At 27.3% G+C, this 15643-nt stretch overlaps 5 protein-coding genes across 6 annotated transcripts; 3 read left to right on the top strand and 2 right to left on the bottom strand.

Moving 5' to 3' along the window:
• Positions 1 to 2697: 2697 nt before the first annotated feature.
• Positions 2698 to 5314, top strand: LOC113363468 (N-acetylneuraminate lyase-like). Of its 2 annotated transcripts, none has more exons than XM_026605970.1 (7): positions 2698 to 2808; positions 3643 to 3701; positions 3898 to 3974; positions 4053 to 4198; positions 4329 to 4497; positions 4621 to 4935; positions 5101 to 5314. In XM_026605970.1, exons 1-7 carry the CDS (start codon positions 2806 to 2808, stop codon positions 5247 to 5249), a joined length of 918 nt encoding a protein of 305 aa, XP_026461755.1. In that variant the 5' UTR covers positions 2698 to 2805; the 3' UTR covers positions 5250 to 5314. The 2 variants fall into 2 exon arrangements, with proteins under 2 accessions (XP_026461755.1, XP_026461754.1); XM_026605969.1 differs by lacking the exon at positions 2698 to 2808 and adding an exon at positions 2949 to 3012.
• A 482-nt stretch (positions 5315 to 5796) lies between these two features.
• Positions 5797 to 7914, bottom strand: LOC113372934 (ras-related protein Rab-8A). The gene is made up of 6 exons (XM_026613271.1): positions 7700 to 7914; positions 7443 to 7503; positions 7155 to 7359; positions 6944 to 7084; positions 6123 to 6287; positions 5797 to 6036 (listed from the first exon to the last, which is right to left on the bottom strand). The coding sequence occupies exons 1-5, from the start codon at positions 7821 to 7823 to the stop codon at positions 6186 to 6188; spliced, it is 633 nt and encodes a 210-aa protein (XP_026469056.1). The 5' UTR covers positions 7824 to 7914; the 3' UTR covers positions 5797 to 6036; positions 6123 to 6185.
• A 102-nt stretch (positions 7915 to 8016) lies between these two features.
• On the top strand, positions 8017 to 9030 carry LOC113372944 (chromobox protein homolog 1-like). The gene is made up of 5 exons (XM_026613280.1): positions 8017 to 8235; positions 8298 to 8436; positions 8497 to 8656; positions 8729 to 8826; positions 8900 to 9030. The coding sequence occupies exons 2-5, from the start codon at positions 8300 to 8302 to the stop codon at positions 9012 to 9014; spliced, it is 510 nt and encodes a 169-aa protein (XP_026469065.1). The 5' UTR covers positions 8017 to 8235; positions 8298 to 8299; the 3' UTR covers positions 9015 to 9030.
• A 263-nt stretch (positions 9031 to 9293) lies between these two features.
• LOC113372891 (dol-P-Man:Man(7)GlcNAc(2)-PP-Dol alpha-1,6-mannosyltransferase) lies at positions 9294 to 12442 on the top strand. The gene is made up of 9 exons (XM_026613231.1): positions 9294 to 9471; positions 9537 to 9669; positions 9739 to 9912; positions 9982 to 10135; positions 10217 to 10361; positions 10466 to 10692; positions 10801 to 10941; positions 11351 to 11455; positions 11524 to 12442. The coding sequence occupies exons 1-9, from the start codon at positions 9343 to 9345 to the stop codon at positions 12257 to 12259; spliced, it is 1944 nt and encodes a 647-aa protein (XP_026469016.1). The 5' UTR covers positions 9294 to 9342; the 3' UTR covers positions 12260 to 12442.
• Positions 12443 to 12572: 130 nt separating this feature from the next.
• LOC113372912 (poly(U)-specific endoribonuclease homolog) lies at positions 12573 to 14388 on the bottom strand. Its single transcript, XM_026613251.1, has 5 exons — positions 14197 to 14388; positions 13430 to 14090; positions 13173 to 13369; positions 12873 to 13105; positions 12573 to 12807 (listed from the first exon to the last, which is right to left on the bottom strand). The coding sequence occupies exons 1-5, from the start codon at positions 14252 to 14254 to the stop codon at positions 12574 to 12576; spliced, it is 1383 nt and encodes a 460-aa protein (XP_026469036.1). The 5' UTR covers positions 14255 to 14388; the 3' UTR covers position 12573.
• Between the last annotated feature and the right edge of the window lie 1255 nt (positions 14389 to 15643).

Below are 15643 nucleotides of genomic sequence, written 5' to 3'. Positions count from 1 at the left end.
ATTATTTTAAACAATAGAGTAATCTCTATATGGAGCTGTATTAAAGTAACCACGTCACGTCCCGGTTCGGCAGGGACAGCCCCGGATTTGCCGGATTCCTCTAAAAGCAATATGTCGCCGGATTTAGATCTTTTGTGGCTGATTTTTAATAAGTTTAGGCATAAATTGAATCTTTGCAATTACTTGATAATGAAATTAGAACTACTCATCAACTATCTGAAATTGATATATTCAATGAGTATGCTTACCCATATGAAACAATAAGTTATGAATGAGAAAATTACCGAACTAAAAATTTCCAAAGGCGGGTTGAAATAGAATCCTACATTAATAATTTCAAACTTTCATTTTCAATTATGCAAAAATTAACAAAAATTATGAGAAAAAACTATTTGACTGCTTGGCGCAAGTGCTAATTTTCACTAAGTTAATTATGAAAAAAAAATGAATAAAATTTCATATAAAGCCTAAGTGCAAAAAATATATAGATAAAAAAATCTAATATTATAACTTATAATCGAATAAAAAAGTTATTACTAAACATCATTAATTCTGTACAAAAAACTAGATTCATTAAAAAAAATTTTATCCTTATTTTTATTGCACCCTTGAATGGTATTTGTTGAATCATATTTAAGTCATTTAGCATCATCCCCCATCTCGGACATAAAAAATAGAGTCACCAAGGTGACTCAATTAAGCTTAATTGAATGCAATACCTTGTCACTAAGGTTTTCCAAGAGCTTGGTATTTATGAAACAATATTTACAAGATATAATGTAGCAAAAAAAATTTTTTTAATCCATTTTCACTGTGATCAGTTAATGAAAACAATGAGCAAAAATTGTGAACAACATTGAGAAAGTTCAGTAGAGAATCTACTACGAGTATAATATAAAACAAAAATGTACCAAAAAATATAAAAGTTTTTCAAAACATTAACTATATGATTTATAAGAGAAAATTATCCCAAGATAATGCATAGAAGTAATGGCAATATCAATAGAGCTAATGAGAATTCCATCATCATTCTAATAATAATGGAGATATTTAATAAATCGAAATTATAAGTTTGAAAGAAACTATTCTACTACTTACTATATACTACATATCTCTTACAAATTGTAGTTAGTAAAAATATAAATAAATCTCACGCAATGAGTAATAAACCATCCGAACCGAATTGGCTTACGCGTGTTTGAGTTGCAACTAAAAATACATGATACATGGGCCGTTCGGCATTACCTTGTATTAACTAATATTAGCTGACATCAGGAAGACAAAATATATACAAATATACAAAAATCTATCGAAGCATGCGTGAATTACATAAACAGGATGATAATTTTTTATATATATCACAAGCCATCCTTCAAACTCGGACACCACCAATGACGCGCTGTGGAATTTAAAAATAACTTAATATTTCGAACAATATATATATATATATATATATATATATATAAATATATAAATATATATATATATATAATATACATATATATATATATATATATATATATATCAAATTGAAAACAGATTAGAAATAATAAAGTTCAGTTATTTTATTCAATACTCCAATTTTATCCAGCAGAATATTAATGTGTTCCGGATCCTATCACCACGGAGTTTCTAAGTCAATATCTATTCAAAGTAGTCGATTAAAGCCTTAAATTAAAGAAACTTCTCGTAAGTTTCTTTGCCTAATTTTTGTATCACAATAATGAAAAAACGATTCTATTAGTATATAAGTATGGAAGCGTGGTCCATATTAAATACCAAAATGATAGACAATGATAAATTTCATAAAATATTATTTATATTTCGTTTATTTTATATATGATTAATATCCACGACACTATGTGTTGTCATACTGATCATTAATAAAACGTTATTGGTATTTTCTTATTTATAATAGAAAAGAAAGGTTTCAAGAATTATACATTTTAGGCAAATTCGACTAGGGAGAAACAAAAACCAAGTACGATCTGACACTTGAATTTATTTTTGTTTTTTTTCTGTGCTGTCAATATATGGGCCAATCTGTCCAGTAACATGTGATGCGTGTTGACAAGCCGCGATGCGTGTTGGCAACCCGCTACATAAGTACATATACTTATGGCATATTATTCGGCTTTTTCAAAACTTTAGTAAAAAATCAAAATAAATTTCGGTAACACTGGCCACTGCACCATCATTCTAACTAAATGATAATGCAGTAAAGTCATGTAATATATTAACAATATTAGATAATACGGCATTTTATCAATAACATATGTGATTTTTCTCAATTTATTATAAATCATACATTTAGGCTGTATCATTCCTTCAGTGGAAAATTAGCTTATCCTTACATAATAAAATAGAATAAAAACCATGTTAATAAGGCTCCAGTTTAAATGTATTTTTTTCACAAAATTACGTGTTTTTAAATTAGTTTCAATTATCTTTAACGCTTCTATTAATTTTAATGTATATATTTGTATTGTTTTCTTTTCAATTTGTAGTCTCCTGAAGATGACATAGAAACATATGTCGAAACGTATAAAAATATTAAAAAATATTATAAATAATTTTCATATATATATATATATATATATATATATATATAATATCAAAACTCGCGCCTTTCTCTTTGTACGTTGGTACATCTTGAGATAAATTAAACATATGTATTTGTAAATATACATATCTGACAGCAGATAAAGAATGCACAGTGTATATAAGCACTGGAAAAATACATTTTTGTAAAGTATTAATTATATTTGTGATTAGTCCACTTCTACCAATAAGTTTTTTGTCAAAATGGTAAGTGCTGTTTATACTGCATTTTAATATAGTCCATTCTCTTTATATACTCTTAAAATGTTTGTCATGTTTTATTTGTCATTCTCATGACATTGAAATATTACAAGTTTATTTTAGTAGTAAATAAAAACTTCCAGGTTACTTATATTTGAAAAATGCGCCTTTATCAAAAAATTTGAAACTTATTTAATGGGGTCATTTCCGGTAAGGCTCGCCGGTATAACTTTACGTCCGGTTATATTTTCAAAAAATGTATCAAAATTTATAAATATCATAGTTCTGCTTAATATATGCAGGTTTTAATTATTTATTTACCACACATTGAGCATTTTAATATCTCTGCTAACAAGTAAGATAATTTCATGTCAAGGACGACATTTGAACATAAAATTTTATGTATGTATGTACTATATACATATATACTTGGGATTTAAATATGTTTATATTTAATATGTATATTTAAATATGTTTCTAAGTGAAAGTAGCCCTACCAGGTCATTGCCCGGTCAATAAAATGAATATAGCTAATATTTTAATTAATTCTTATAAATGATTCAAATATAGGTAGGTTAACCGTTGGGTTACCATCTAAATTCCAATTAAAAAAATGAACTCCAGCAACTCATAGGCGTGTGCCAAAGGTATTTTATAAATATTCAGTTACTGTGTATTGCAATTTTAGCGCAATAATTAATAATTGAATATTTTGTATTTAGCTAAATTTAAATAACTATAAGTTATTCCGTTTCGGTTTCGTAATAAACATGAGCGTCGATCTTACAAAGTTAAGTTACTGTTGAAAGAATTTATGAAACATAAATGCTCTGTTTTCAGGCTCAATACAACTTCAGAGGATTTATGGCACCGGTGTTTACAGCTTTCAACAATGACGAGTAATATTCACATTTCTTATATATAGTCTAAACATAAAATGCATAAACAAAATTAAAAAAACGAAATTAATCGGTATTTAACTTTCGGCTATATTTTTTTGCTAATTACACTTATGATATAATCACTTTTAATCATTTATAACTAAAACAAATATTTAAATATTCATAGAAATACAATGCAAAAATTATTTTTCAGTAATAGGAGTATCAACATTGATGTCATACCCACATACGCCGATTATTTATTAGAATGTGGAATTCACGGAATATTAGGTAAAGAAAAATAAATATTGTCTAGATGCAGTAAAAAATGAAATAAAATCTAGATGTAGTAATTTATATCGATCTCAGTGAATGGTACAAGTGGAGAAGCTATGAGTATGACCGTGGCAGAAAGGAAAATCTGTGCTGAAAAATGGTCTCAAGCTTGCAAACGAAATGAACAATCGTTAATGATACAAGTAGGAGGCGCAGCATTACCCGACGTTCTTGAAATGGTAATACTTTACAAAAAATTTAATATTAAATATAATATATGATCCAATTGCGTTTCTTACTTCGGTTAAAACAGAAAGGATCAAAGGTCTTTATCAATGTTTCTCTTTACAAATATACTATTTACTCCAGGCTGCGCATGCAGAGTCTCTAAATGCAGATGCCATCCTGTGTCTGCCTGAATTGTATTTTAAACCTACAAAAACTCAACAGTTGATCGATTACATCAAACTTATCAGTGCCGCTGCGCCCAAAACTCCGATATTCTATTATCATGTACCAATGTTTACTAATGTAACAAGTACGTCAATATTTTATGTTCCATTCATAATACCAATGCATGATAAACATTAACTTAATGATTGCTTATTATTTGCTTAGACAACATGTTATCACAATTTGAATAATACTTTGCACTTTTCAGTCAATATGGTCGAATTCATGCGTGATGGTATGATGCAAATCGAAAATCTCCGTGGAATGAAATTTACTTCAACAAATTTAGAAGAGGGTGCGGCATGCTTGACACTAGAAAAAACACCAATAGTTTTTCTAGGTGCTGATACAATTATGGCAGGAGCATTTCAGTTAGGATTTGATTCTGTAATAGCTACTACTCTCAATATGATACCTAAACCAAGTATAAATATGATGAACCATGTAAGAGATGGCAACTCGAGTATGGCTCTGAAATGCCAGAGAAAACTTACTGAAGCTGTTGATATAATTACTAAAAATGGTAAGCAAATGAGTTTCTGAATAAAAACCACAGTTCGTGTAAACTGGTTGTCTCAATTTATGCATTCAAGCTTATGGATTTTAATTTTTAACTATAGAATTCTGTATTTATGGTAGTTAAGTTTGAAAGAGTCAAAAAAATAATAAAAACTTTGCTGTTTTACAGGTTCTTGGGTTTCCACAATGAAAGTAGCAATGAATTTAATGACTGACTTAGAATTTGGGCAACCTAGAGCTCCTCTAGATATTTTATCAGATAAGCAAATTAAACAGATGCAAGATGAATTGCAGCATGCTGGTTTCTTGAAGAATTAATTATGTAATATAAATATTTTTATAAATTGTATTTCTGCTTTATATCTTTCTGATGTTATTTTATTACCGCATTTACTAAATATTTCTTGATAAAATTATAAAACTTATTTGTGTTTTTTGAGCTATAAATGAATTTAAATAAAATATAAACTACCATAGTAATTATAAAACTCTACAATCACAACAGAAATTCTTATATAATATTTTAAAAAATCTGTTAATGGTCGATATTTTTCAGTATTTATTAATTCACATTATAAAATGTTTCATACAAAATGAAATTAAATATTTAAATATTACTTAAATTAAAAATATTGCATTCACAGTAGCTGTTGCATCAAATTTAATTAGAATATCAGAAGAACGATCTCATAAATGCTTTCTGATCTGAAAGTAATATACGAACAAAAATTGTTTTCATACGAAGTATCAATAGTATTAATATGATTGGTACAAGCAAAATTTCACTATTTACTATAGCTCATGTATACATATCAAAATTGTAATATTGCAAATACTTTTTGCATACTAAATTATAGAAGGCAGCTTAAATAATTTTTTATTAAAAGTACAACATTCATACTATCAATTATTTTAGACAAAAACAAATATTCACCATATATTACCTTATTTATCAAAAATGCATTTAAAAGTCTAAAATATGTGCTTAAAATAGCAAAATACACATTTATCAGTACCCAACCCTTGCATAATATCCCAATGATTTTCAATTTGCTAGCCCATTGAAAATCCTCAATTAACAAATGTGATTTGCCATTATATCGTACTGTAAAAATCCATAAAAAACATCAAATTAAACAATTTGTTTATCAAATTTTGATACAGATAAGAAAAGTTTAAATAATAACGTACCTTGTGTAGAATAGGTTTTTTTTTTTAAATGAAGGCTTCCCAATTATATATACATATCATTAGTCAAAGTATTGAACATTTTGACAACCAACTTGGTGGCTTTCGATTAGGTTCACTAGATTTCAACATATGTGTGCCACCGCTTTTCGGAGGATAACTTCCTTCCTGTTTATTAAAATTTTTATTAAATTATTAATAAAACTTTAACAAATGCAACAAAGAATCTTTTCTCAAAAGGCATGATAATTAATTTTGTCAATTATATAAGCCACAATATATTTCAGAGTGTTGAAGTAATAATACCAATGGCAAACAGCAGTATATAATATTATAGTTTACATTCGCAAATACACACATCAATGCAATGTATTCAAAACTCAAACTAAATATAAAACGTAACTCAAGAATAATCTAAACTGCCAATTATAATTTTTTGTAATAATTATAACTGTTTGCTATTAATTAATGACACCATTGCATGTTGATTTGATTAATGTATGCATACAAAATATTAGCACATTCAGATGCATAAAAATGCAGAAAACAAATGGCATGCTTGAATGCATTTAGTAGCATAAAAACTAATTTTGAATCGAAAATACTAAAAATAAATCTCAATCAAATATATTATAGAAAACTATGTTTTCTAAACAACATATAAAAACAAAAATAATGTATATAGATTTACCTTCTATATCATTTCAGGAGCATAGAAAAAAGGGTTTATGAGAAAATTTATAGAATTCTTATAAAATTATATATATATATATATATATATATATATATATATATATATATTTAAAGGCAACTTCCAATCTTACCAATTTTTTTTCTAACTTTGCTTTCATATCTCTAGCAAGTGTAAAAAAGGCCTCTTCAACATTATAGCTAGTTTTTGCAGATGTTTCCATAAATTTTATTCCATATTCAATTGCCAACTGTTCACCTCTCTCTTTTATAACCTAACACAAATAATAATTAGTATTATCAAAGGTAAACAGTAAAATATATATCATTTAAACTCATATTTACCTGTCTTTTATCATCAAGTTCACACTTATTTCCCAATAACATTTTCTCTACATCAGCTGATGCATTTTCTTCTATATTTCGAATCCAATTTTTAATGTTCTCAAAACTTTTTTCATTAGTTACATCATAAACTAGCATAATACCCATGGCACCTCGATAATAAGCTGTTGTTATTGTTCGAAATCTTTCTTGGCCCGCAGTATCCCTGAAAAATTTTAAGTGTACAAGTGTTATTTCAGATATGAGCAATATGTATGATCTACGTGAATTGAATTTTATATTATATACCATATTTGTAGCTTAATTTTTTTTCCATCTAATTCAATTGTCCGGATTTTAAAGTCAATACCTGAAATAGAATATTACAAACAATCAGATATAGGAAAAAAGATGGGGCAAGCTAAATTTATTGAACTGAAATAAATTAAAAATAAAACTATATAATAAAAGATTTTTAATTAAATGTCTACAGTTTGAAGATGATTATCATAAAATACAGGTATATTTCCATTATGAATCACTTTTGACATTTGACATATACATACCGATGGTAGAAATAAATGTAGTATTGAAAGCATCCTCACTGAATCTAAATAAAACACATGTTTTTCCAACACCTGAATCACCAATCAATAATAATTTAAATAAATAATCATACGTTTTTGCCATCTTTTTTAAATAATCATAAATAATTCAGAAAATAATACTACTAAAACGCCTGGCAAAAATTGGTAATATGTTGGTAATACTTGACTTGGCTGGTTGGCAACGAGTTGATAGTTGATAGTAATTATCATAGACACCAACAATATAATTTAAAATATAAAATTTTCAAATATTATTTTACGTTCTTTAAATTTCATGACTATGAAACTTATATCTTTATTTAAAATCAAACTTTATAAAAGGAACAATTTATTTCAAGCTCCTTCTGATAATTTTCATTACTAATTTTTTTACGCTACGGGTAAATCAACATGAGTGACAGCTGTCAAAATCACTAACAAAAAGAGCTTTCACCGATCTTGGCGTTATTATATTTTGTAATTAATAATAATTAAGAATACTAACGAAAAAACGAGTAAATTTCGTTAAATATTTTTGTATGTTTAACGAACAATAATAAAAATATTTTTATTTTAGAAATGAAAAGGGAGGATGGTCAAATGGGCCCTTTGACTAGTACCGGTGCCGCTGAGGAATTTTCTGTTGAAAAAATTTTAGATAAAAGAATTAAAAATAGTAAAGTTGAATATTTGCTTAAATGGAAAGGATATTCAAAGTAATTTCTTTATAAACGTATTTAACTAAACCATTTTACTATAATCATAATAAATTTTAGTGATGACAATACTTGGGAACCCGAAGAAAATTTAGATTGTCCACACTTAATTGCAGCTTATGAAGATTTACGAAGAAAAAAAATGATGAAAGATGAGAAGAAAAGAAAACATGATGATCTGCCAAAAAGTAAGGAAATAAAGAAGAGCAAAGATATTGAAGTAAGGAAAACATAGTCTACAAATACTTTGAAATAATTTAAATACTTGTTTTAATATCATGTTTTAATGTAGGAAGTAGTTAAACCAAGAGGATTTGATAGAAAACTTGAACCTGATGAAATAATTGGTGCAACAGATTGCACAGGGGAGTTAATGTTTCTTATAACTTGGTATGGATCCAAAATTAAATGGCATTCAATCAAATACTCAATTTGTTTACATTTTATATATGCATTATTTTAGGAAGGGTTCTGATGAAGCAGATATTGTAAAAGCTTCTCTTGCCAATGAACTTTGTCCTGAAGTAGTAATTAAATATTATGAACAAAAATTTAGACGATCTCAGTCAATTAAATAAAATATGTCAAGAGAGATATATTTTTCTTAAATGTAGTTTTTAAGTTTTAATAATAAGCGTATATAATATTTTAATGAAATATAATTATGTGCTATATATTTATACTAGTTTTTTTTTGCATAACTTTATTATTTCATGTCTGCTATAGACAAATTCTATATTCTATTTGGCATTTATTTAGAATTTGAAGCTATTAAATAAATAGCTCCATCTAGTTTCATTCACTAAAATTTCGAACGATGTTTTTCTTTTGGAATTGTCTAAATGCAGAATAAACAATTTTTGGTTATGTAAAGAAAATTTTGATGATAATCATTGTTTATGATATATGATGATACGTTTTATATGCATTGTTGCATGTGCTCATATTGTATATGCACCCTTTACGAAAGTTGAAGAATCGTTTAATTTACAAGCTTCTCATGATATTTTATATCACAGAAATAATTTGACACAGGTTAGGAAGGTGTAGAAAGTATGCACTCAGTATTTTTCCTTCAATTTTATTAGTTTTGTTTTTAGTATGATCACAATGAATTTCCTGGGGTAGTACCAAGAACTTTCTTAGGACCTTTAGCCTTATCATCAGCCTCCTTGCCAATTGTGTTAATTCTACAATTTTGGGATGTTAGTAAATTTTGGGCACAATATATTGGTAAGATATGTTTATTGAAATTTAGATTTTAAAATTTAAAAAACCTAAAATATTAAAATTTTATTGCAGTACGCTTATCTCTAGCTGCAAGTGTCATATATTCATGGAATGAATTGCGCAAAACATTGGAGAAAATATTTGGATACCAGTACTCAATATGGTTCACCTTAATAACATTATCTCAATATCACTTTATGTTCTATTTAAGCAGGCCTTTACCAAATATTTTAGCTCTGCCACTTGGTAAGTTTTAATTAATCAATCCAAATTGCTTATAATGATGATACAATACTAATTAATTTAATTTTATAGTCTTATTAGCAGTTAACTATTGGTTGAATAGTAAAGAAAAATATTTTATCATTTATTCGGCAGCTGCAATATTAATATTTCGAGCTGAGTTAGCTCTTCTACTGGGATTATTTCTGCTATATGATCTTATTCAAGGAAGAGTTAAGATTTTAAGGTATTTTGTTATGTAGATATGTATTATAGTTATCATTGCATGAATATAAACTTTATTATATATCCTGCATTGTATTTTCAGTTTAATTAAAATATGCTTGCCAACAGCAGCTATTTTAATCACATTGACTGTATTAGTTGATTCATTATTCTGGGGACGACTAGTATGGCCCGAAGCAGAAGTTTTGTGGTACAATACCATTTTAAATAAAAGCTCTAACTGGGGCGTATCCTTTTTTTCTAGAAATTAATTGAGTTGAGTTCATTAGAGTTCAGTAGATTGTATGCAAAAATTTATTTGTATTTATATTTTCTTATTTGTGTTAAATAGACATCACCCTTTTTATGGTATTTCTATTCTGCTCTTCCAAGAGGTTTAGGACTTTCAATTTTTCTAGTACCATTAGGTTTATTAATAGAAAGAAAAATAAGGGTATTAACTACATGTGCATTGTGTTTTGTTTTCCTGTATTCATTTTTACCTCATAAAGAACTCAGATTTATTATATATGCATATCCATTACTGAACACAGCGAGTGCAGCTGCATGCCATAAAGTGTAAGTTCATATATTTTGAATACATTGAAAAACTTCACAATTTTCAAGATTTTTTTGACAATTTTATAATCTATTCCAACATGAAAACATCTTTTTCTGTACTTTTAGATGGAGTTGCCGAGGAAAAAGTGCTTTAACTTTCATACTATCTCTTGGAGCTATTATTCACATAATCGCAAATATATGTTTTACAATATTTTTATTGTTAATCGCTGGTGTGAATTACCCAGGAGGAACTGCAATATCCAGGTTTGCACTTTTAATAATTCTGATTTTATTTTTTTAATGTGATGATTCATGATTCTGTTAATTTCAAAATTATTAATTCAATTTTTTTTCACAAAGATCTGATAATTCTGTGCAATTTCATTATTTAATTGCATTATGTGTATTCCTGTAGCAAACTATAGGAATACAATGCCGTTTTTATTCAAGTATCAATTGTTGCAATTTTTTACAAATTCACAATGATTCTTGATTGCAATGATAATTTATTGAGTATTTTGTTCAGTTAAATTTTACTACACATAACTTTGTTTTAAATATATATTTCATAATTTGCATATATAATTATATAATTATTTTAAACAATTTTGTGATTATATCAAGATTAATTATAGAGTTAGTTAAGTGTATTAAAGAAAATAACTTAATATAGGTTGCATAAGTTAATTCCCTTTGAGCAAACAGTGAACGTACATATAGATAATCTTTCGGCACAAACTGGTGTTTCAAGATTTACCCAAATAAATCCAAATTGGATGTAAGTAAATTAAAATAATAATTGCAATTATAATATTTATGTAACACAAATCATAAATTATTATGCAGATATAATAAAACTGAACACTTAGTGCCTGGATCAAGAGAAATGATGGAATTTACACATTTGCTAGTGGAAGCTAAAAGTAAATATTCTAGTAATTTAAAACCATATTCAACCTCTCATGACGTATTGGATGTAATTGATGGATTTTCACATATCTCATTTAATTATAATTTATTGCCTCCAATAAAAATCAAAACAAAACCTGCTATTTATATATTACAACGTAAGGAGGATGTAAGTAATAAAAGAATTAGAAAAAATGTAAAAGAATTTGCAGCAAGTATTCATGAATCTATAAATAAGGATACTGAAGATGATGTTAAAAGTAATGAAATTGAGCATAATAATTCAGGAACAGCAGCTAGTTCAGAACAACCAAAAGAGGTTGTGAATTCAGTAATTGGTGACCAACATAAAATATATGCCAATAAAGGAACAGCAGGTGTAAAACAAACTATTAAAAATATAATTCAGCAGATGAATGAAATGGAAAATGTAGTGCTCCTTGAAGAAGAGAGTAATATAAAAGAAGAAAGTGTCAATGAACCTAGTTTTCAAAACACGGAAACCATTTCTGCCATGAAAGATGATCTAGTTGATTCAAATCAAGATAAAAATATTAGGTCCCTTGATATGCTTAGCAAACTTGATATAAGTAATATTAGTAGTTCTGATTATCTTACTGATAACACTGATCGAAAAGAAGACTCTATAAGAAGAAGAATCTGTAAATTATGAAAAGCTTGATGAAGAAACTATTGATATTGCGTTCGAAAGTGTGAAGAAACAAAATATTAGTGAATTTCAGGTTGTTGCTGAGACAATATTGAAAGAAAAAGTACAAGTGCCAAAGATAATGCCTAATAAAAATAATGACAATTTGAATTCAAATTCATCAAAGGCAAATAATTTTACTAATTAAGGAAGAATACTCCAATGTTGAACTTTGTTAAATTTTTATTGAAATAAATGATTATAAAATATTTATTTCGGCATATACCTATATTACCAATATTGATCACAAAGGCATTAGATTTTGAAGAATGTGGAGTTCAAATTTCAGGAAAGGCACTTCCAATCATTTTTTTCCCCCTATAGCGAAAAGTATATGTTCGTATATTAACTTTCTGACCATTCAATGAAACATTGCATGCTTTGTCAGCTTTGGTCATGAAACATAATGTGTAAAGCGCTATTTCAAACTCAGGAGATGTACCAATAAATATTGAATTTACAGGCTTATGAACACCATTAAGAGTAAACCTCAATTTGATCACAGCACCCTTCTAAAAATAAATTTTATGTATTCATTCTTTTTTCACGATTAATAGTTTTAAAAACATTTTTTTACCTCTCCTAACTCAATTTTTTTCGTATACCCCATGTAATTGATATGATTAGCCCTTTCCTCTTCCTCGAAATAAACCCAATTATGTAGACCTGTTACTTCACCATTTTTTAATTCAGCTAAGAAAACATGCTCAAATGCTGAACTACCGATTTTGCCACCTCCTCTGGAGTATAAATTAAACCAAATCGTTTTCAATAAGTCCTTATGAGTTTGGGGATCTCTAGTCACAATTCCTATACGCCACATTTATTACATTAGGTTTATTAATATTAATATTACATATAGTAACAATATAATTACCCTTTTCAATAAAAAAATTCATAAGATGCCGCATCAGGCTAGTGGATAACATTGCATCTAACAAAGCATTTTCTTCATTTCTTTCTTGTGCAGTTACATGTTCATTTACTGCAGTATCTAGTTCATAATTATTAAATAATGGTTTCATAAGCGCTATAGTTTTAATATCAAAAGCAGACTGATTCACAACAAGCAATCTATAAAAAAAAAAAAAATTGATTTGTATGTAAAATTTAAAAATAAATATTCTAGCTTACGGTAAGGGAGCTTCATCAGTTCTTGCACCTGATGTAGTCCGTCCTTGATAATTTACAGTTATGTATTTAGCTGCATTATTAGTATCTTTTCTTAGCAATGCTTCACTTATTTCTTGAATTTCAGCCTCAGTTGCTATTTCAGGCTGTGTTGTTGGTTCAGATTTTGTGTCGATCTGTTTAGGAGGGCTGTTTGTTCGAACTGCAAGAGTATTAGTCGTTGAGGGAGTAACAGATTGGGCAGGATTATTATTAGATGCACCCACAATACTACTGTAACTGAATGGTCTATTATTATTTGCACTCTGTGGTCTTACATTTTGATTGTGAGTATTTATTTGACTTGGATTTATATTTGAAACACCGCTAGAAGTAAATTGAGTATTGGCACCGGATTGTGGTCCTCTTTGGGGTAGTTGAGGCCAAAATCGGTCATTATTTGGTATATTTGTGTTTGTATTAAAGGGGCGTTGAGTGGTCTGACCACGGAGTGCATTGCTATAGCTAAATGTGCTCCGCGGGCTGGTTGAGGTAGTAAGTATTTGATTTCCACTGTAGCTTAAATTGATTGGGTCAATATTTGATTTGCTGGGAACACTGGATGGGCTTGGAAAACCTACATTTAAAATATCTGAGTATCTTCTGTTACCACTCTGATCGGTACCTGAAAATTAATATTTTTGCAGCCACTATTCAAATAATATGCCATTGGTATTGAAAACTATTATGCAATTAAGTAACAAATACATAATAATAATGAATTCACTTACATAAACAAGCAGAAATAAATATAGCTGCTATACATATTAAAAATTCTACCTTGTCCATTGGTAATTAATTTTTTTAAAATGTGCAGAATTTATTACTTGATGAATTTATTTTAAATTTATTTAAGAACATGTTATCTCCGATACGTCATGTGTAGAGTAAATAAACTTGAGCAAATGTTTTCAATGTGAAATAGTTAAGTGAAGAACCCAATACATGAATTCGCCAACACTCACACATTCAAACGGCAATCAAGTAGTTCAAACTGTTAAAAAGATAATACACAAATAAATATATGCCGTTGAAATAAGAACAGTGCGGTTTCGTAATGATATAGTTTAAAGTCTAAATAAAATATTTTGATTTCAAAATAATGTTTTGTATTCTTTACAAATTATTGTAATTAAATTTGGTTTTCTTAAAAATAAAACGCTAATGTGATAATATCAATTTTCAGAATTGAGCTTTATTTGCAACCTATTCACTAACGATTCAAATACAATAATTATTTAGAAAAATATTTAAAATTTATTTGATTTTATACTTATTAACTGCTTTAAAACTTGAGTTTCACTAATTAAACATCGGATATAGCGTGCGCTTGTTTTTGTATTTTTTTCTTTTACATGTGTAGTAAATATTTACAAGTAAATTCTATGTTTATCAGAGTTGATATTAATATATTATGTTATTTTTTAGCTACAATAAATATGATAATTGCTAACAAGATAATGGTAATCTACAGCTTCGTGACTTTGGGAATATTGATATTCAGATTTTATTGTGTTTGCCGACATACTAGAAGTGATATCATTATGATATAATATATTGATTATAATAGTTTCAACATGACGCTATATTGTGAAAGAAAATACTCCAAATATTATGACTTCAGTAAAGGTAAATTATTTTTATAAAATTTATTTTTTGCCCTCTCATATATCTCTTAAAAAAGGTAAATAACCGAGGAAATCAGGAATATATCAGTAACAATAACAAATATTTTAATTCTTTAAATAAATAAAAAAAAATAATAATAAATATTTAAAAAATTTATTTACTCACTAAACAATAAATATTTTTAATTTTGTGATTTATCTCTAGCGCCACAATTATTTACCTTCTATTAAAAATTAAGATGAAATGGACATTATAATATGTCAATATAGTAATATGATTTAAAATATATTAATAAATATATTAATATATGTTAATAAATTCATTAATAAATAAGTAATTATTTATTAGCACGATCCTACTATCCGTAACAAAAAATAAAATGTTTTCATTATAATTTCAAATTTAGAATATAAATCTTTAAAAATATGCTAAAAATATTGTATATACATACAATATAATTGATTATTTGTATGAACTTAATAGAATTCAAGTAGTACTTATTTGTTGGCTAATTACGAGAGATATATTCACATCTTCTATTGATAATTT

Source organism: Ctenocephalides felis, unplaced genomic scaffold (assembly GCF_003426905.1).
Source record: "Ctenocephalides felis isolate EL2017-DRISC unplaced genomic scaffold, ASM342690v1 CF-g0.4_SCAFFOLD_00845, whole genome shotgun sequence".
Taxonomy (NCBI): Eukaryota; Metazoa; Arthropoda; class Insecta; order Siphonaptera; family Pulicidae; genus Ctenocephalides; species Ctenocephalides felis.
Note: the sequence above shows the minus strand (reverse complement) of the source record. Positions and strands in the feature narration are given on the sequence as shown.

What these genes read in the sequence shown, in the direction of transcription:
- LOC113372934 (XM_026613271.1), bottom strand. Translation starts at nt 7,823, where the DNA reads ATGGCAAAAACGTATGATTATTTATTTAAATTATTATTGATTGGTGAT. An exon ending in AACTTGATGATAAAAGACAG is followed by an intron (nt 7,085 to 7,154) that starts GTAAATATGAGT and finishes TATTTGTGTTAG; the next exon opens with GTTATAAAAGAGAGAGGTGA. An exon ending in CAAAGTTAGAAAAAAAATTG is followed by an intron (nt 6,288 to 6,943) that starts GTAAGATTGGAA and finishes TTTAATAAACAG; the next exon opens with GAAGGAAGTTATCCTCCGAA.
- LOC113372891 (XM_026613231.1), top strand. Translation starts at nt 9,343, where the DNA reads ATGATGATACGTTTTATATGCATTGTTGCATGTGCTCATATTGTATAT. An exon ending in GGAAGAGTTAAGATTTTAAG is followed by an intron (nt 10,136 to 10,216) that starts GTATTTTGTTAT and finishes TTGTATTTTCAG; the next exon opens with TTTAATTAAAATATGCTTGC. An exon ending in ATAAAAGCTCTAACTGGGGC is followed by an intron (nt 10,362 to 10,465) that starts GTATCCTTTTTT and finishes TGTGTTAAATAG; the next exon opens with ACATCACCCTTTTTATGGTA.
- LOC113372944 (XM_026613280.1), top strand. Translation starts at nt 8,300, where the DNA reads ATGAAAAGGGAGGATGGTCAAATGGGCCCTTTGACTAGTACCGGTGCC. An exon ending in AGAAGAGCAAAGATATTGAA is followed by an intron (nt 8,657 to 8,728) that starts GTAAGGAAAACA and finishes GTTTTAATGTAG; the next exon opens with GAAGTAGTTAAACCAAGAGG. An exon ending in TTAATGTTTCTTATAACTTG is followed by an intron (nt 8,827 to 8,899) that starts GTATGGATCCAA and finishes GCATTATTTTAG; the next exon opens with GAAGGGTTCTGATGAAGCAG.
- LOC113372912 (XM_026613251.1), bottom strand. Translation starts at nt 14,254, where the DNA reads ATGGACAAGGTAGAATTTTTAATATGTATAGCAGCTATATTTATTTCT. An exon ending in ACTGATGAAGCTCCCTTACC is followed by an intron (nt 13,370 to 13,429) that starts GTAAGCTAGAAT and finishes TTTTTTTTATAG; the next exon opens with ATTGCTTGTTGTGAATCAGT. An exon ending in AAAAAATTGAGTTAGGAGAG is followed by an intron (nt 12,808 to 12,872) that starts GTAAAAAAATGT and finishes ATTTATTTTTAG; the next exon opens with AAGGGTGCTGTGATCAAATT.
- LOC113363468 (XM_026605969.1), top strand. An exon ending in TACCCGACGTTCTTGAAATG is followed by an intron (nt 4,199 to 4,328) that starts GTAATACTTTAC and finishes TATTTACTCCAG; the next exon opens with GCTGCGCATGCAGAGTCTCT. An exon ending in TGATATAATTACTAAAAATG is followed by an intron (nt 4,936 to 5,100) that starts GTAAGCAAATGA and finishes GCTGTTTTACAG; the next exon opens with GTTCTTGGGTTTCCACAATG.